Below are 21,215 nucleotides of genomic sequence, written 5' to 3'. Positions count from 1 at the left end.
ACAAAATCGTACACATAATCTAAATGATAATCTACATAATCTATTACAGAACAGATAATAATTATTGACACAGAGCTAACTTATCGGAATTTTGTTGATCGTATTTACGTGCTTCGGGTCGGTAAATGCACTATTTTTGAGTTCATTTTCGCATTTACCGACCAGAAGCACATAAAGTATAGTACGTACGTATGGTTTCAAATTTTTATTTTGACGAGTAGGAATAGCACCCTATTCTACGAGTAGGACTGTAACGTCCCTACTCGCCAAAATAAAAATTGGAACCAAGGCCGTAATGTACTATAAAAGTTGAGATGCCTTCGTACTTCAATGTTTGTCATGTGATGGTGATATATATAAACGACAACCAACAATTTCTGTATTGTCAGTGTCTTGCACAAAGCACATAGTTCGTTGTTAAAGTAAGCAAAAATGTCACTTGATATTTCCTTCGCTGGGAAAACCATTCTGATTACTGGAGGAGGCCAAGGTAAGTTTTTTGCCACATAAATAACAGCAAATCGTCGATGTTTCACGAGCCGATTAATGTTTCAGGTATCGGTCGACAACTAGTGCAAAGATTTTACGACGGAGGTGCAAATGTGTGTACAGTAGATAAGAATCCAGCTACTGTTGAACAACTGCGGAAAGAGCTTCCACAGATCAGGGCCGAAATCGTAGATTTAGCAGATTGGGATGCTACGAAAGAAGTCGTTGAATCCTTTGGTGCAATTGATCATCTGGTAAATAGTGCCGGTGTGATCATTACTGAGGAGCTGCTAAACATTACTAAAGAGTCGGCAACCCTGTATGGAATAGTTGGGAGAAGTTGAATGTTAGGAACTCCAGGATTTATAAAAAAAAACTATTTTGCAGACAACTCAACGTAAACTTTCTTGCTGCTGTAAATGTGACGCAATGTGTGGCTAAAGGGATGATAGCACGTGGAGTCGGTGGGACCATACTTAACATATCTTCTGCGGTAAAAGATTTCCTTTATCGTCGCTGTGATCGATATAAATTGTAATGTTTTGCGCCAGAGCTCAATACACACAAACAGAATGTGACGAAATAGAGGCCAGCTGGTGTGAAACGTTTCTATTGACTACAATGCAATCACTGCATAGATTTTATTCGCTAAAACTTAACAATTATAGGCAGCTGTGAAAGTCGGAGCTCAAACAGCGATATATAGCGCTACTAAAGCCGCCATCGAAAATTTAACGAAAACAATGTCAGTGGAGCTGGCAGCACATAACATTCGAATTAATTGCATGTGTCCCGGTGGCATCGATAAGCCAATGTTAGCATCAGTTCCGACCCAATTGAATGAAAGCTTGCAACGGTATCTTATCCATCGATTGATTGATCCCAATGAACTTGCCGATTTAGCAATTTTTATGCTAGGTCCGACAACCAGTATGATAACTGGCGAGTCTGTGATCATTGATGGAGGCAATACAATCACGTAAATTGTGGTTTTGCTTTGTAAGGGAACATGTGCACACTTGTCACTTGCGAACGATCGGGACCCAACCAACTAGTGTGTAGAACGGTTAGTGTGCGGTTTAACTAAATGTATACTAAACAACATTTAAGGAAAAATGAATAAATGTATTCAATGGTCCTATGACTTAATAGAAATAGAGCCAGTCTATTACTAATACGACAATGAACTGGTCGACCACTTTTGTATTTCAATTCCTTCTATTCTTAAACACTGTATGAAACCACACATTATGTCCTGAAGCTGACATTCGAGATTGCATGCGATATGTATTTTCCATTAAAAAATCCATACTGGACACATAACATTTATTCAACAACCAGTGTAGTACCCGGCTTTGCTCGGGATTATTTTGATGACAGAATATTCAAATATTTTCCCGCGCAAAAGTAAATTATCCAATAAAACATTTTCTAGAATTCGGAACAATCTATCTGATACCTTTGAAGCCTTGGAATGACTTAGACAAGGCGATGGACTGGCAGCTCTATTCTTCAACATTGTTCTTGAGAAGGTGATAAGAGAGCGACGTGGAAACCAGCGGTATAATCTTCAGAAAGTTGAGTCAGTTGTTAGGATATGCTGATGACCTAGACTTAGCAACGATCTTGAGAGGTAAATTTATTCCAACTCTTTGCGAGCTTTTACAGGATGTGTTGAATAGAGTTACAAACTGGTGTACCAGAAATGAACTAGAAATAAACCCTGCGAAGACTAAAATGATACTCTTCAGGAACAATAGAAGAAAAGTCGATGGAATAATCATTCCAACTGTAAATGGAATTCCTATCTCATTCGTTAATGAAGTAAAATACCTAGGTGTTATACTAGATTACCTACTAAGTTGGATACCGAACATTGACAACCGCATACACAAAGCTACAATAGCACTTTGGCAATGTAGGAAAGCATATAGTAACTCGTGGGGCCTCTCTCCGAAAGTCCTATACTGGATCTTTACATCGGTAATAAGACCGATACTACTGTACGGATCTTTTCTTTGGAACCATAAATGTGGCCAAAAATCGGTCATTGACAAACTCAATAAATTTCAACGCTTGGCCTGTAAAGCAATTACTGGAGCATGGCACTCGACGCCTACAGTAGCTTTAGAAGCACTCCTTGATTTAACACCTCTACATATAATGGTAGAATCAGAAGCGCTGTTAGTACTAAGCAGACTATCACGAAACTCAGCAGTCAAATTTAGAGATGCTGGTCACGCAGCTATCTGGTTTAGGTCGAAAACGATCCCCAGTCTAGCCACCATTCATTCAAAAACAGACTACATCACACCGACGTACAGATTTGAGAGAAGCTTCGAAATAGCTATTCCTGAAAGATCGCAGTGGAATGATAAAATACTCCCACTCATCAACAATACAAATTTCTATACAGATGGTTCTCTTATGAACGACGCTGCTGGCGCAGGAGTATCATGCGAAACACTAAATGTAGAACTATCAATCCCCCTAGGGATTAACTGCTCAATATATCTAGCTGAAGTAGCAGCAATAATAAAATGTTGTGAAGAAATTACAAAAAAGGAAATTGAAGATCATGATGTCTCAATATACACAGACAGTCAAGCTGCAATAAAAGCTTTAAGAACACCTAAAATCGATTCAGCCCTAACGCTAAAATGCTGGGAATCACTAGAATATCTCTCACACGTAAATAGAGTAAATCTTACTTGGGTTCCGGGACATTCGGATATTGCAGGAAATGAAATAGCTGACAGGTTGGCTAAACAAGGAGCACTCATGACAGTTGATCCGCTTCCAGAGCCACTTATAGGTATCCCAACCTCTATCATCAAGCACAAAATAAATGAATACAGGCATCATAGATTCTTTGATTACTGGAGAAATCATGAAGGATGTAGACAATCAAAGAGTAATATCTCACTACGTAAAAACCACACAAAGTTTTTAGTCAATCTGAGCAGAACTAGACTTAAGGTATATACAGGAGTAATGACGGGACATTTTGACTTTAACAAACACCTTACGAACATCGGAAAAAGACAGGATGCGGGTTGTGATCTATGTGGGGAACACATTGATTCAGCCGACCACTACTTATGCCAATGCCCAGCATTCATTTCTTCAAGATTTAAATACCTGGGCAACTTTACAATAAAAATCGGCACAATCAAAACGTTACACCCCAGGGATATCCTAAACTACATCTGTAGTACAGGTAGATTCCAACAAAAATACGGAGTGTAGCACACTGGCATAACTTATAACATGGGTAGCACAATGGGCCCACTGGCGGCCTAAGTGCATGTTTACTTAAGCAATTAAGGAGACGCCCTATTTAATAATAATAATAATAATAATAGACTTAATTGGACGGAACATTGACATCGTTAAAGAGAATTTCACGAAAATTGAAGATAGGTGTGCTGAGTTCAGTCTCAAGGTCAGTGAGAGAAAAACCAAGTACATAACAACTTCATTGTCTGATGGCATACGCTGGAGGTGAATGGAAAACACTTCGAGACTGTCGACAGCTTTATATACCTTGGGTCGCCGGTCAATAGTGATAATAGCATCGGAGAGGAAATACGTAGAAGGGTAACGCTTGGTAACAGGAGCTACTACAGTCTTCAAAAACTCATCCGGTCAAAAACACTTAACCGCAACCGTAAGTGCGAATTGTACAGATCGCTGATTCGACCAGTTGTAGCATATGGATCGGAAGCTTGGTGCATGATACAAAGTGACGAACAGACACTTTTGGTTTTTGAAAGGAGAATTCTTCGATCAATTCTTGGAGGTGTCAATGTGAACGGCAACTGGAGAAGAAGATACAACCATGAGCTGTATCAGCTTAACAAGGAGCCTGATATAGTCAAATTCATCAAAATCAATCGATTAAGATGGCTCGGTCATGTACAAAGATTGAACGAGGAACGTGTACCACCGAAACTGCTAAATACAAATCCCGATGGAAGACGCAGACCAGGAAGACCAAGAGCGAGATGGAAAGATGCAATTGAGTCTGATCTAAAAGTACTAAGAGTGAGCGACTGGAGAACGTTGGCGCGGAATAGGTCCGATTGGAGAAGATTGCTGGAAGAGGCCAAAACCAATAGTAGGTTGTAGTGCCCGCCTAAGTAAGTAAGTATGCTCGATATGCCAAGTTTCAAATATGTAGGACTTTCCACTGGGATCCTATACAAACCAACAAACGTTAGAAACTTTATGTTATAGATCGTGAGTCATTCAATATACAATCGAATATTCTGACAAATTTCAAAGAAAATTGAAAACAAATTAAGATACACTAGTTATTTGTTCAACCAGGGAAGAAAAGTTGGAACTTTTGAGGGTGTTGTTGAAATCACCCGAGAAAATGCAATTTTTTAACTTTTTTCCAGATGTAAACACAACGTTTTCGACGACAAAGACTAAGTCAAAGACAAAGACTAAGACGAAGTTTCAGCGCAGGGGAGAAAATGACTATTTTCTCGCCCGAGTTGGGAAAAATAAATGTAAAAAAATTGCATTATTATTCAGTGTACTTAAAAGCATTCGAATCTTTAGATTCAACTCTTTTCAGTACATTTATTATAACTAAAATTCCCCATTCTCTTAAGTTAACTGAATAGCCGAGAATTTTGCAAAAATATGAAATGTTCTTTCTGATGGTTTTCGTTTTATTTATATTTTGTTTCTTAAATACGAATTTTTCTTTGTTGTTGTTGCTGTTGTTGGTGGAGATAAACAGTAAAATACGGAATGGTTAGGAAGAGTGTAATGGCGTAAAGGAGTGGTAGGAAAAACAGACGTATAAAACTAACTTTCCACCAAGTTATTTATGCTTATGGAAAATGTTTGTATCTAAGCATTTTGGCAATAAGGTTTTTTCCAAGATTTTTATGTTATCAAATTATTGAATTCATGGCTCAGTTTTACAGGGTGTGAAAAGAAATTTCGATAAATTTTGCGAATTTCTTTGCGAACAGTTGCGCATATGAAAATGTTCCATGCTAAACATTAGGAAAAACAGAAATTTTCATTTAGAAATAACCAGAAATGCAAATGATTTTAATGAGCATTAGCACAGCACTGCTCCTAGCATGACCATAACAAATATTGTAAAGATATAGAGATACTTGTTGTTGTTGAATGTGTTAAAACATACAATACAAACAATGCTCTTATCACTAAATCCAAATTTGACAATAGTCAATTCAGTGTTCATGCTAGTAGCAGTGCTGTGACATTAGTTTTTGGAAAGAGTCTACTATTTCATATTTACACGTTCTTATGTGTTGAATTTGATCATCTTCTATGGTCAATGCAATATGTGAATGAACCTTCTAGTCTTTCTCAGTCCGATCAGCAGTAACTGGGTCCGTTTTATCGTCTTTGATCACTTTCCACAAACCCTTTTCTATCAACATCATCTCCATCTTCTACCTTCAGTTAAAATAGTTGCTGCCATTCAATTTCGTCAATGTTATCTTCGTTTCTGTAGCCATTTTTCTAGTTCTTCTATTTTGTACTGTCTTATTCCTTGTCTGGGCCCATAACCTGTTGGAACGTCCAAATATCTCCAGGAACGAAGAGACAATTACAAAATAATGAAAAAACACCAGAAAATCGGTATCCTTTGCTATATTTTCACAGTAATCAAACACCACTTACACTAAACTCAAAACGTTGCACTACTGCGATAACGTTGACTGCATAACACAATTTTGCATTGTTAAAACTTTTATAAAAGCAACAAAATGTACGGAAACGGACTTTTAAAAGTAAATAGTTGCGGTCAGATGCAATTGCAATTCTTTAATATCCGATTCATTTCAGAAAGTCCGTCGTATTTTTGCGAGACTTTTATTTCGTTTCTCTCGACGACTTTTGGTGGTGGGTAAGCATTTTTAGTTATTAGCCTACTTCAATTTCATTTCTAAAATAAAGTTTTCGTTCGGTCGAACATTACTTCTGTTCCAACAATAGACCAATCACAACAACAAAGCCCTGAAATATTTATTTACATTTTCGTTTTACCCTATGCTTTCTGGTACCGTCGTTTTTTTCCATCGTACTTTTTGTTCGGGAAATGAACTCTGTATGCTAATTTACAACGAGTGAAAAAAGAGGGAAACGATATCGAAAGGCGTTAAACTTTCAGAGGACCATAAACCATTTTCTAAATAAATTCGTTGAAATTACCAATTTAAGTAAGTTGTTTTATCACTAATGTACATGAGGCTTGGTATTTAAAGAGGGTCAAAAAGCCGCCAGACTACAGTCGCCATTCTAGACAGAGTCGGCGTCACAATGTCAACGTCCAGCGATACAGATCTACTAATCTACTCTTCTTTTGGTTTAAGTATCGCTATTAGTTTGATACAGAATCTATTACTTCTTCAGCTTTAACAAATGTAATTTTGTAGAATAGTAGTCAGGGCATATGACAGGGTTTTTCGGAGGAAACTATGGAATGCGATGGTAGAACTTGGTTACCACAAAAAACTTATTCATTTGGCTAGAATGACCCTGTCACATGTGAGAGCCAAGGTCAGGATTCGGAACAATCTATCTGATACCTTTGAAGCCTTGGACGGACTTAGACTGGCAGCTTTATTCTTCAACATTTTTCTTGACCAGAAAGACCAAGAGCGAGATGGAAAGATGCAATTGAGTCTGATCTAAAAGTACTAAGAGTGAGCGCCTGGAGAACGTTGGCGCGGAATAGGTCCGATTCGAGAAGATTGCTGGAAGAGGCCAAAACCAATAGAAGGTTGTCCTAAAGTAGTCAGGGCGACGACTCTCGTATTTGCATAACTCCAAGTATTCGTAACTTAACAGTTGCATGTACACACTTATAAAAAAAATATTTGGGTATGGTACCTGTGCAGTTCTTTTTACAACACAGCTGAACATTAGTTTTCAGCATATCTATATATTGTACGTAATTGCTGAATTTTGAACGTAATGACATTACTATGTACAGCTAAGATGTACTACTGTTCTGTTACGTTAACAAATATACTGCTACGTTAACAAATGTACTTGTCCCGAATTTGTACAGCAGAGCAGTACATGATTTGTGACAGATTCAAAGTACCATTCAGATGGACAATGTACACTATAGCTGAATGAATGCCAGTTTGAATGTAGTGGTCGTGAAAACTTCCATAGTGTTAAATGAGACTAAACACTGCACGAACTTTCGAGACAATTCAGGAATTATTTGTAATTAGTAGAGGGGCATTTGGTTTGTAGCCATCCTAAATTATTAACGAAAATGTTTTGATGGGATTATTTTGAGTATTATTATTAGTAGTCAAAAAAATACTAATTAGAAATTTTTTAGGTCGCGGATCAACAAGGTTTTTTTAACAAACAAAATTTCGACCGCCAATACAAATATATATTGGCGGTACAATATAAACAATCCGTTTCTTCGGCGACATACCATGATTTTCAACAGATATTGTATATAAAATATAAAATTAATTAAATAACGCGACACTTACGTGGAATCATCACCGAAATATGAACGTTCGCGAGCTTTGTTAACGTAAGTACAAGATGCACTAAATGACGATTCTTCTTCTTCTTCTTCTATACGTCGGTTCTTCATTCATGCGTGCATTTGTACATACGAATAAAGAACCGACGTATAGAAGAAGAAGAAGAATCGTATTTTTCGCATCTAGTAGCTACGTTAACAAAGTCCGCGAAAGTTTAATTTTTGATGATGATTCGACGTAAATGTCGTGTTGTTTAATTAATTTTATATATTTTATACACAATCTCCGTTGAAAATAATGGTAAGTTGCCGAAGAAATGAAATGTTCATATTGTACCGCTGATTTTATATAGGCGGGTGAAATTTTGTTTGTTAAAAAAACCTTGTTGATCCGTGACCTTGAATTTTTCTAATTAGTGTTTTTTTGACTACTAATAATACTCAAAATAATCCCATCAAAACATTTTTTCTAAAATCCATAGGAAGGCAAATCACTTTTTTTGACGAAATGCCCCCCTACTAAATTCAGAAATTCAAGTTTTGAATAATAACGTATTTGAATAATGAAGGCTCAAGAAATTTTTTAAATAAATGACTTGGTAAATGATTTTGTTACACTATAAACCATTTTTTGACATTCGTAAATATCAATCTTTCTCTTCTGTTCGAAAGTTAGCACTTAAGGAGCACACGTTATTCCACGAACTTTGTCATAAATGTAGCCGGCGAAAGAACTCAGCCTCGATGCTAGTCTGATTAAATAAATCCACGCAATTAGCGTTACACGATTGTATGTCAAATCGAGCTTTGTTATCCTTTGTTTGGAAACGTCAGTTTTTTCACTTCATAATTTTCTATGGGAATGGTAACTAAAATTGAGATATTTTTGCTAGGAAAGACGTTGTAGTGAATTTTGTTGGACCAAAATTTTTGAAATGTCATACGAATCGATTGGTATTAACAGAATAATAAAATAAAATAAAATAATGTACACAATCTGTTGCTGGCAATCGATTCTTAACACATTTTCAAACAGTTTGCTCAAAAAAATGAATAAACAGCTTTTCCGAAGAAAAATTTCTCACTTTTAGTTTTCATTCGCATACACAATCATGAAATGAAAAAACTGACGTCTGCAAACAAAGGATAACAAATTTGACGTACACATGTGTAGTACTAATTGCGTTTTAACCGCCTTTGAGCGAGACAGTAATGACGTATTTTCTGGCTGCAAGACAACAAAGAAGTTTTCATTGGTTAATAGTAAAATTGACTATGTTGCTACCCTTAATTTTAATAAACTTCTGTCAGACTGTTGGATGTCTAAATAATATGTGACGAAAGCCCATCTGCCGGAAACTTAACTTTTTCTTTCAAAATATTTATTCTAAGAATTATAGAATAGGAAAAGAAGACTTAAGTCTTACAATTTCCTAACAAATAATTTACAGAAAAAAAACTTCCTTCTTGAACCAATAACATTTGGAAATTACATTACCACACAACAGTATAAAAATACGAGAACTTTTAAAGTTCAATTTCACAATACTGATCAACTGAACATTAATGTTCAGCAAGACAGTACAGTGGAGACGTACGATGTTATAAGATAGCTTTCACATAATGTCTTCCAAAAACAAGTACTGAGTTGGGACATGGGTAGGGTGGTGGACTGGAGTATCGGAGGTCCCGAGTTCGAATCGCACGGACGGCAATTTTTTTTTTTTTCAATAAATTGACGTAAATAAACGTACTAAATAGTTTAAAGATGAAAATTTATGAATTCTGAATAATATTTTCTGTACAACTTTTATTTTTCGATGAGACAACCAATGTTCGCCCAACTGTACATTGATACAGCTGTACTGTAAATATTACTGCTACGTTAACATAATGTACTTGTCCCGAATTTGTACAGTACATTCGTACAACGACTACAGCTGAGCTGGACAAAATTTTTATAGGTGTATAAAATTCCAAAAGAACTGTCAAGTTACGAATTCAGCTACGAATGTTTCGAGAATCGGCGCCCAGAGTTCTTCATAACCAGTTTGGTCATTGTGGTCGATGCCATTGACACAATAAAGGGTAGACCATAGAAGAATATATCAATGGACGATGCAGATATTCAAAATTCTATTATCTCCATGCCAATTTTCGGCTCAAGGTTAAGTCTTGTGATGCTGACATTTTATTTTGTCTTCTTGCCCTGAATGGGCTCTTTGAATCAAATAACAAATTAAATTAAGTCATAATCTATAATATAAATTATAATTTAATCGGATATTCTTGCCTTGACAAGAATCTCTCTCTGTATATCCTCTCTGTATCTATTAACATTCCATTAAATCACCATAATATAAGCTCAAAGATAATGTGCCGATTTTCAAGCTAAAATCAAAATTATGCCAACACACCCACTCAAAATAACGTTATCAATATATTCAACCGCATATTATGGTCGTGTCAACACAAACCCATTTACTTTTGATTCATCTTTTGTGTCCATTTTATAACATTGATGTCCTGGCCGTCCCTATGATGTTACCATAAAGTCTTAAAACATACACTAAACTGGTTATATCAGTCTGTGTTTACCAGGATATAACTGAAATGGAAATGACGCTTTTATAATCGCATTACATGTTATGTTATGTTATGGCTTAAGAACATGTAAACCGAAATTGAGGGCGGTTAGGTTTATTTGAGCCTGGAAGACTTAATGGACAGCGTGTGTGTGTGAGTGTGTGTGCTCTTCGAAAGAATGTTTTTTAGTGTAGGGACTATCGATAGGTATTTGCAAATGCATCAATTAGTCTTACATGTTTAATGTGACTGCTGCTGCATGAATTATGTCTTATCATGCTGTCTCACATATTCCATAATCCAAAATGTTTTTTTGTTATATCGTCCAGTTCTGAACAACCCGAATATGAACAACCAGTTCACATGAAAATAAGATCAAGGTTTGGTTTGGTAAAATCGGTGAGGCGACATAACTACACGGTCAATATCGTCAGGAACGATATTATCGTTTTTTAGACGATAGTATCGTCTAAAAAACGATAATATCGTCTAAAAAAATTTCATCCAGGACGATAATATCGTCTAAAATTATAAATTTTAAAATATTTTCAGGACGATATTATCGTTTTCTTGACGATATTATCGTGTAAAAAAACGATAATATCGTTTTTAAACGATAATATCGTTTTTTTGGACGATACTATCGTTTTTTTGGACGATACTATCGTTTTTTTGATGATACTATCGTCTAAAAAACGATATTATCGTTCAAAAAACGATAATATCGTTTTTTTGACGATAATATCGTCCTGGATTAAAATATCCGCTGGACGATATTATCGTTATTTTCTTTTTCTGAACAAATTTATCGTTATTTTGGACGATATTATCGTCCTGGTCGATAATTTTTGGGACGATAATATCGTTCTGGACGATAGTATCGTCCAGAACGATAATATCGTTTTTAATTTATTAATTTTTTTAAATTTGAGACGATAATATCGTCCAGGACGATAATATCGTTTTTAATTTATTTAAAATAAAAATTCTAGACGATAAAATCGTCCTGGGCGATATTATCGTTCTGGATGGTTGTTGAAGACGAAACACAAAATCTTGTAGATAAACACCTTTTTATAGACGTCAAATATATATTAAAAATTGGTTCATTTGGTTCCGTAAATTTAAATTTTGTATAGAAAAATTACACAGACTAATTATGAGACGATGCGAGAAAAAAAAACTCCTAAGTTCCGACACCTTTCCGGCGCCCGGCTCGCATTGCGGCCCTCCGCTTCGCTCCGGGGCAATGGGCCGGATCGCTCGGCGTGTTAAAACGCTTTTTATGTACAATCAAAGTTGGTTTTCATTTCGTAAAAAGATGAATTATTTAGGGACGAACTAAACGCCTTTTTTAAACACTGATGTGTAGGTGATTTCCTCTGACAATTGTTTTTTGATATTTTGGAAGAGAATTCGGTTCTTGTTGCACCTCTGAGTAAAATTAAGTCCTGGACAATATTACCACCCAAAACTAAACGATAATATCGTCCTGGGCGATATTATCGTTTTTTTAAACGATAGTATCGTGCTGGACGATATTATCATTTAAGAAAACGATAATATCGCCCAGGACGATATTATCGTTTTGGACGATATTATCGTACAGAAAACGAAAATATCCATTAGATTTTCTAGAACGGTAATATCGTCCAGAAAACGATAGTATCGTTTTCTGAACGATAATATCGTCCAGAAAACGATACTATCGTCCAGACAATATTTTAGAATTTTCCAATTTAGACGATATTATCGTCCTGGATGAAAATTTTTTGGACGATATTATCGTTTTTTCGGACGATACTATCGTCTAAAAAAGATATTATCGTTTTTTAGACGATAGTATCGTTTTTTAGATGATAGTATCGTCCAAAAAAACGATAATATCGTTCCTGACGATATTGACGGTGTCGAAATGTCCCGCCACCGGTAAAATCGGCGTTAAGAAAAAAGCCTGAGTTCAATTCATTCATTGGATCGTAGCATTGAATCCGCTTTGTATAGTCACAGATTCATTTTTTTCATTGGAAAATGCAAACGGAACAATTTGTTTCTAGCAGAACATTTTATAAATCATGATTCCTGTTAGGAATTCCGCGAGTGTTTCCACTGTTCAAACTGAAATGAATCTAGCAACCTCTTGAATTGAAAATGGACAACGTATACCTACGTATACGTTGCCGAGGTGCTTGTGTGAAATAGATTCAGAATAAACATGAACGTTGAAAGGGCAACACGTTCGAAATAAGTGTTTCATTCTCAGTAGAAAGAATTTAGCTTTCTGGCTCTGTGATGTGCGGGGAGAATATCCCTTCCAGTGGCTACAATTCTGTTGTTAGTGTAGCTGAGCCGACCGACTTCTAAAATTTCGAACAATTCCACTGCAAAAAAAAACATTTTTATGCCAAATACTGCGAAAGTTTGTATTTTCGGTCCTCAAATGGTGACCGAAAGTAAAAAAATTCAGGCCTTGGGCCGAAAGTAAATGTCACTGTCATCATTTTACTTTCGCCCCGTGGGCTTGCGTATTTGCGGGCCGAAAGTAAATGTCACTGTCATCATTTTACTTTCGGTCCTCATATGTCACGAAAGCACATGTTCACTTGATTGAAAGTACGCATTGAGTGTAGTGTTGTGTTGACGATAACCAAATGTTTTATTAGCAAGTGAATGTGTGTTTAATTTAATTTTATCTGTTAAATCATTTTTATTTTTAAACCAGGGGGCTACCGCCCCCTGGACCCCGCGCTTTTCGTCATTTTACAGTTTTTACATCAAATTTTGTTGAGAACTCAACAGTTTCATTAAATTTATGTTTTGTTTCGGACCGAAAATACAAATCTTCCGCAGTATTTGGCATAAAAAATAGTATGCATCACTCGTGATTGCCGCCCTAGCCTGCGGCGCGGGCTGCAAACTTCACACGTTTGAATTTTTTTACTTTCGCCCCTTGTTATGCAAAATACTATTCCTCATTGAGATCTAAAAAACTGACCGCAAAACACTCAACGAAATAAATTGACTTCTTAAATGATTTCCTTGGTTATTATTCGTCCATTACATAACTCTACAATGCATTGCATGTGTATGAAAACTGATATGATTAAGTGACAATCTCATTTTATCTGATCATCGGACGGTAAACTGCATATTAAATCCCGGGTCGGATAACTTAATTATGTATTTACCACCCACCAACAAAAAAAAAAACAACAAATTACAAACCGTTACATCCCCTTCCAAATGGCTGTTTGGACGAGTGACTCACAATCTTGTCACACTGCGAAACAAGAATTTGGAAGCACACGTACATAATCTACTATTACAGAACAGATAAGAATTTTATTGACTCAGAGACTATCTGAATTGTGTTTATCATACTAAACGTTGAGGTACCTAACTTACTTCAATATTTGCAATGTTATGGTGATATAAACGATCGCCAACTAAAAACTTCTACATTGTCAGTGTGTTGCACAGCATCATCAAATGTTATTGTAATTAATTGGTCAGGAGATCCAATCAGTGAAAACAAATAGTTTGTTGTGAAAGTAAGCAAAAATGTCACTTGATATTTCCTTCGTTGGGAAAACGATTTTGATTACTGGAGGAGGCCAAGGTAAATTCTGTGCCACATAGAACAGTAAATCGTCGATGTTTCAAGAGCCGATTAATTTTTCAGGTATCGGTCGACAACTAGTGCAAAGATTTTACGACGGAGGTGCAAATGTTTGTACAGTAGATAAGAATCCAGCTACTGTTGAACAACTGCGGAAAGAGCTTCCACAGATCAGGGCCGAAATCGTAAATTTAGCAGATTGGGATGCTACGAAAGAAGTGGTTGAATCCTTTGGTGCAATTGATCATGTGATAAATAGTGCCGGTGTGATCATTACTGAGGAGCTGCTAAATATTACGAAAGAGTCGGCAACCCTGTATGGAATAGTTGGGAGAAGTTGAATGTTAAGAACTCCAGGATTTATAAAAAAAAACTATTTTGCAGACAACTCAACGTAAACCTTCTTGCTGCTGTAAATGTGACGCAATGTGTGGCTAAAGGAATGATAGCACGTGCAGTCGGTGGATCCATACTGAACGTATCTTCTGGGGTAACATTTTTTTCTTTATCGTCGCTGTAATCGATAGAAATTGAGTTGCTTTGCCTATTCCAAGCAAACAGAATGTGAAGAAATAGAGGCCAACTCGTGAGCTCGTGAGGCTTCTGTTTCAGCCAATTTCTATTGACTGCAATACAATAACTACATACTTACTTAGCAGCCTTTGTCAACCCAAGCGGGTTTTGGCTAACTCTACTAACTTCCTCCACTCGATCCTGTCATCGGCCAGACTTCTCCAATCCGCGACCCCCAATGATCTTCGACCACCCAGTCTATCCATCTCTTCCGTGATCGCCCTCTCGGTCTACGTCCTTCAAATTTCCTGTCGAGGGCTTTCTTGGCAGTTCGGTCATCATTCATCCTAGCCACATGCCCCGCCCATCGAAGCCTTGCTGATTTTACTGCAGCTGTGATGAAATTCCTCCCAAAAATTTCGGACAATTCCATGTTCGTTCGTCTTCTCCAACCTTCTGCTTCATGTACTGGTCCACATATTGATCTTAAGATTCTTCTTTCAAAGCTGTTCAGCATCTGCTCTTGTTTGGATGTCATGGACCACGTCTCACAACCATACATGACGATGGGTCGAACTACAGTTTTATAGAGTCGGAGTTTTGTTGCACGGGATACAAGTGAGCTTTTGAACAGGTGTTTCAGGGCATAGAAGCTTCTGCTTCCTTGCGTAATTCTCATTTTGATCTTCTCCTCTATATCACTGGTTACGTTTAATGTCGAACCTAAATACTTGAATGACTGCTTGACTTCAAAATTGTACGTATCCATGGTCACGTTTTGCCCCACACGAGATCCTTGACTGACTAATGACATATACTTGGTTTTCTCTTCATTTACCACGAGTCCAACTTTACACGCTTCTCTTTCCATTTCTATGAAAGCTTCCTTGACTGCTAGTGTCGCTCTTCCTATCAGGCCAGCATCGTCAGCGAAAGCCGTTAACTGATTACTCGTATAGAAGATGGTACCAGTCCAGTTCATTGACATGGCTCTCACAACCTCCTCTAACGCCAAGTTAAACAAAATAGTTGAGAGCTTGTCACCTTGCCTAAGTCCTGTTTCAATAGAGAAGGCATCGGACAGCGTGTTGTCGACCAGGATCTTGCATCTCGTATCGGTAAGCGTCGCTTTGATTAAGTTGATGAGTTTGGTTGGGAAGCCAAATTCATTCATAATATCGAACAAAGCTTGTCTATCAATGGAATCGTATGCTTGTTTGAAGTCTATGAACAGTTGGTGAATATTAATGTTGAACTCCCATGCTTTTTCCATTATTTGCCTCAAAGTGAAAATCTGATCCGTGGTAGATCTACCGCGTCTGAAGCCGCACCTATTATTTCCTCCGCATATATTGACAATATTTCTGCCAGGATTTTATATGATACGTTCAGCAGACATATTCCTACATAGATATCGCTAAATCCTAACAATTATAGGCAGCCAAAAGAGTCGGAGCTCAAACAGCCATATATTCGGCAACGAAAGCCGCAATCGAAAATCTGACGAAAACAATGGCAGTAGAGCTGGCAGCACATAACATTCGAGTGAATTGCATGTGTCCCGGTGGGGTTGATACGCCAATGTTAACATCTGTTCCGACTCAAAAGGATGAATGCTTAAAACGGCATCTTATCAACCGGTTGATTGATCCCAATGAACTTGCCGATTTAGCCATTTTTCTGCTGAGTCCGGCGGCTAGTATGATAACGGGCGAGTCTGTGGTTATTGATGGAGGCTATACAATCACGTAAAGTTTGGCTTTGTTTTGTAATGGACAACGTACTTGTCACTTGCGAACAGAATTGGTCTAAAGCAACATTATATGTGAAGAACGGTTAGTGTGCGGTTTATCACTAAACATTTAAGGGAAAATGAATAAATGTGTTGACTGGTCAACCACTTTTTTGTTGTTGTATTTCAATATCTTCTGTTCCTTAACACTGCATGCAACCACATTCTATCCTGAAGCTGACATTCGAGAATGCATACGATATGTATTTTCCATTAAAATACTCCATACAGGACATTAAAACATTCATTGAACAATCGTGAGACATGTGAGACATTCAATATACAATCGTCTATAGCGACAAATTTCAATAGAACTTGTCACTGCCTTCTTCCTGTAATGTGCCAAACGTGCATCAACCTATTCCTTATGGTCGAAGTGAATGAGAGTTCTTGTGGATACACTTGATTTCCATACGAGTGAGTTTAGGATTTTAAAAAAAAAAACGGTAAAACTGCATAACAGTCGAGTTGTGGTTTTGTGTGGAAACTTTTCCAGTTTGATTTGAGCAATGAGCATGAAAGGAATAGTCGTTTGGTTCAACGTTTGAGACGCAATGTGATGCCCGGTGACACTAAGCTATGTTCAGTTATGTTCAATTTGAAAAATTGACAGACCTAGTCCTATTGGATGAAACAATGAGCCAATTATGTTCGACGTCCGTTTACCATTATTTCGTTCTATCTCTCTCAGATTAATCAGAAATTAGCAAACAATTTCATCGAAAATATGAACTACAGGCCGTAATAAGCATTTGGAGTATCGCCTAGTGCCTATTATTGCGAGATAAGTTAATCCTTTCCCGCAAAATATGTAGATGAACTCGATGGTCCTTTTGTTCATTGTTAGGCTCAAACAGTCTGATTGTTTTCCATCACGTGGTAGAAGCCTTTGCCCACAAAATCTTTCTCAATAATGTGTATTAACTGAATGGTGGGTACATCCAGCTGCTATTATACACATAAATTATCATGCCCGCACGTTAGTAAGCGGGCGTGACGCAAGTCCACTACCAAAAATGTTTTAAAAAAAAAAATTTGGGGACGGCGGAGCATATTTACATCAACTTTTTGACTTCTCCCCCTTGGCTCCAATGGCCCCAAACTAGAATATCTGGAATCTGTACGAGTTCAACGAGCTATCACACGTTACTGCAGCTTCAAAATTGGCCGAGATATTGAACTTCGAAATATTGTTTTTTGAATGAAAATAAGCAAAGTTTCGTTTGTTAAGATAACTCAAATCCGCTGATAAATAAAACGTCCGCACGGTTCAAGATGTAAAACAAGAGAGAATGATTTATTCAAGTCAATTCTTACTTCTAAATACATAAACGTCAGTCTGGACCAAAGTGGTCATACAATCAGTGTTATCAACATCCTCCTTAATCTGATAACAATGATTAAATCGAAAAATTCTTTTCTATTCGAATGCTCTGTTTGAGCAAAATCACAAATTGACTTTTCCTTCTTTCTTAATACTTTTACATTTACAACTGATTCACTATAAACGTTTCATCACATTTGACGCAAAAAACTAATTCACTTTTCGCTTCACAAATTTCCATTTGTATCGTTATTCCCAAAATAAATTTCAAAATGCAGTCGTTTCTCTTACACCCCTATCGTCGGACTTCGATGTATCGAATTCACAACAACGATAAAAGTGCCGACGATCTCTTGATGTAGGAACCATTTCCGTCATTACTTCCAGCTTTATTGTCCCTCGCCGAGCCATTTTCTTTTCCCTCGCGCGATTCTGAACAATTTCTTGCCATGTGACCCAATTCATTACACTTGTGACATCGGATTTGATACTTCCAACTTCATCCAAATCACGGTTGTTGACAGATTCACAATTGGCTGAGATTAGTCGAACCAATGTATTAAACAGTTCCACCGTAGCCAGTGGTTCCAACTTAATTGACAGTCTTTGATTTTCTAAAAAATTTGAACGTCCTGACAATGTTCCATTAACTGCGATTGTCTCCACGTTGTTTCGATTCACTTTCCATTCATCCATTTGATTTTCACATGCCACCAATTCACATGAGCAAGCGTGCGTTCGAATTTGCCACTTAACCTCAATTTCCGTTTGGAGACAATTAGCCAATTCCGAATCAAAAATTTCACTATCATCATTCTGCAGTGATTCACAGTTCTCCATTTCCTCCGTTTTGGTTGCTGTTGGTTCTTTTAATATGCACGACCTTTCAATTTCGAGAAACTTCTCACCGTATCGTTTGCCATGTCGAATTAACCAACCAATGTTTCCAAAAGTAATCGTCAAAAATTCAAACGATTCTTCACCATCGGCAACCAAAAAAACAGTTCACAACAATTTTCAGCTCCTTATTTTCAGTTTTACACTTTTATTTTCGCGATAGCTGGTCCCATAACCTGTTGTAACAAGATAATTTATCCGCTGATAAATAAAACGTCCGCACGGTTCAAGATGTAAAACAAGAGAGAATGATTTATTCAAGTCAATTCTTACATATCTAAATACATAAACGTCAGTCTGGACCAAAGTGGTCATACAATCAGTGTTATCAATTATACGGTTCCAACAGCTGGAGAAGCGGATCCAGCAACTCCTAAACGTTTCTATAGATTTTCCTGAAATTTTGGCACTTCCTAACTTCCATCTGATTTTTTGATTGATTTGAGTTATATTCGAGATTAGTGAAGTGTTTCAAGGTTGGTTCTATAAATTTTGACATGACAGGTGATTGCTCTAGCACTTCCTAACTTCCATCGGATTTTTCCATGGATTTAGGTTATTTTCGATATAAGTGAGGTGTACCAAGATTGGTTTCTAGCTTTTCAGATTCAGACTGATGTCTCTAGATTTTTTTAAATTTCCATAAGGTTTTTTGATGTTGTCGAAATGACATACTTACAAAAGTGGTGATATCAGTCAAAAAACCCTTAAAGTGTAAATGTGACGCAAGTCTTTTATCTTACTTACAAAATAACTGATATCGCTGAGAGTGACGAATTGTGTGTCGTACGCAAAAGTTTTATCAACAAAAAATTGACTCAAAAAAATTATGAAAGAAAATTTTACAACGAGAAATTTGCGTAACAAGTGGCAGATGTTAAGGAATTAATTGTTGGGAAAATGGTTACAAAATGTACTGAAAGAATTTAAACGGAAGAAAACCGAATCATCTGTCACTTTGTGACGCAAATTTCTTGTTGTACAATTTTCTTTCACAAATTTTTTGAGTCAATTTTTTGTTGATAAAACTTTTGCGTCGACGCACAATGCCTCACCCTCAGCGATATCAGTTATTTTGCAAGTAAGATAAAAGACTTGCGTCACATTTACCCTTTAAGGGTTTTTTTTTGACTAATTATCAATTTGCGTATCAAATATAACATGTCCAATAACAGACATTTTCTTAATGCAGACGCGATGAGAGAGGACATAGAGATTGTATGGTGCACGTTTAACTATAATATACATAGATGTGTGTACCCGAGTAATATTTTATTAAAATATCATGTTATGATGTGAAATGGTCCAACATTTAAGCTTAACTTCATCACATTGAGTTACTGTAAGCCACAGTTGGATTATTTTAACAATGTGAATGTGGACATTATAATATTAATATCACTGCTACTGTGCGAACTATACCATCATTCACGTTGACAAACGATAATTAAGTGACGAATAGACGATTATTATATACATGTGCATACGTATGTACAATAATCACACATTGTATACACACACATCTAGTTATAACTTTCTTGTGACATTTGCAGTATACAGACAACAGACAGTATAATAATGGTTGCTATCTTGTTCCTGTTTATCCATTACAAATATTAGACATTTAAGCACATCAAAATTATGATAATGAACGTTTGATCAGAGCATTGAATAGACAGAAACATTACGAAATTAAATTCATTTACAAAACAATATTGTAGACACATTTTAAGACCATTCCATCATACAATGGCGATAATGAGGATATGGTTTCATATAAACGAGAAAAGGGAAGGGTGCTGAAACTTGACAGTGTGTCACATAACTGTAAAACACTGTAAAAAATCATTTCATCAACGCATTTCAAACATGAGTGGTACTCTTTTAAGAGTGATATCGCGAAATCTTCGAACAACTTTGGGACAAGGGGTCACGGATATTATTGACATATAGCTCATTCCATTCGTTGAACTTTTGCGAGTAAAACGTAGTACTACGTTTGGTGAACTTTATTTTGTTGCCGACGCTCGAGGTTATGAAGTAAGGGTCTGCCAAAAAGGGCCCAAAATCGTTTTCTCGCGATTAGTCGAGTAAAACCATTTTGGGAAACAATTACAACTAATCGACGCTATATTTATTCCACATGCATTACCAACGTAACAACATTTACGTGTGTATTATAACGTGTAACCCGCATGTGGAATGAATAACGTCGATTGGATTGTAATTGTTGAAAGTGTAACTTCTTTTTCTTCCACCGTACAATCGAAGGAGGTCCATGAGGTCTTGAGATAGGCCTGGTTGTTGTTTTTATTTGAAATCCAAATGGTTTATTTAACGAACGAAGGACTAGATTTATATTTTTAACTAGTGGATTTTGGGTTTGTGGAAGTGATTAGGAACAGAATTTACGAAATGTTTTCGATAAACCTGTGAGTCGATGGCCAATAGTTAATAAGGAATAGTATAAGAACACAAT

At 36.7% G+C, this 21,215-nt stretch overlaps 2 protein-coding genes across 2 annotated transcripts in view; one reads left to right on the top strand and one right to left on the bottom strand.

Annotated features, from left to right (window-relative positions):
* LOC119067623 (protein artichoke) overlaps positions 1-20,464 on the bottom strand; it is a 97,203-nt gene extending 76,739 nt beyond the window's left edge. Inside the window, exon 1 of the mRNA XM_037170715.1 lies at positions 20,232-20,464. The gene's annotated coding sequence lies outside the window, so the exon portion shown is untranslated. The remainder of the gene's footprint in view (positions 1-20,231) is intronic.
* On the top strand, positions 341-16,620 carry LOC119067622. Its single transcript, XM_037170714.1, has 8 exons — positions 341-490; positions 556-808; positions 877-982; positions 1,158-1,469; positions 14,147-14,210; positions 14,274-14,526; positions 14,595-14,700; positions 16,161-16,620. Exons 1-8 carry the CDS (start codon positions 433-435, stop codon positions 16,473-16,475), a joined length of 1,467 nt encoding a protein of 488 aa, XP_037026609.1. The 5' UTR covers positions 341-432; the 3' UTR covers positions 16,476-16,620.
* Positions 20,465-21,215: the final 751 nt, after the last annotated feature.

The sequence above is a fragment of the Bradysia coprophila genome, assembly GCF_014529535.1.
Source record: "Bradysia coprophila strain Holo2 chromosome X unlocalized genomic scaffold, BU_Bcop_v1 contig_128, whole genome shotgun sequence".
NCBI classification, from domain to species: Eukaryota; Metazoa; Arthropoda; class Insecta; order Diptera; family Sciaridae; genus Bradysia; species Bradysia coprophila.
The sequence above is the reverse complement of the archived record's forward strand: the minus strand, read 5'-3'. Positions and strand labels throughout refer to the sequence as shown.

Coding starts and splice junctions, on each gene's coding strand:
- LOC119067622 (XM_037170714.1), top strand. CDS start 433: ATGTCACTTGATATTTCCTTCGCTGGGAAAACCATTCTGATTACTGGA. Junction 809..876: donor ACTAAAGAGTCGGCAACCCT/GTATGGAATAGT, acceptor ACTATTTTGCAG/ACAACTCAACGTAAACTTTC. Junction 14,211..14,273: donor GATTACTGGAGGAGGCCAAG/GTAAATTCTGTG, acceptor TTAATTTTTCAG/GTATCGGTCGACAACTAGTG.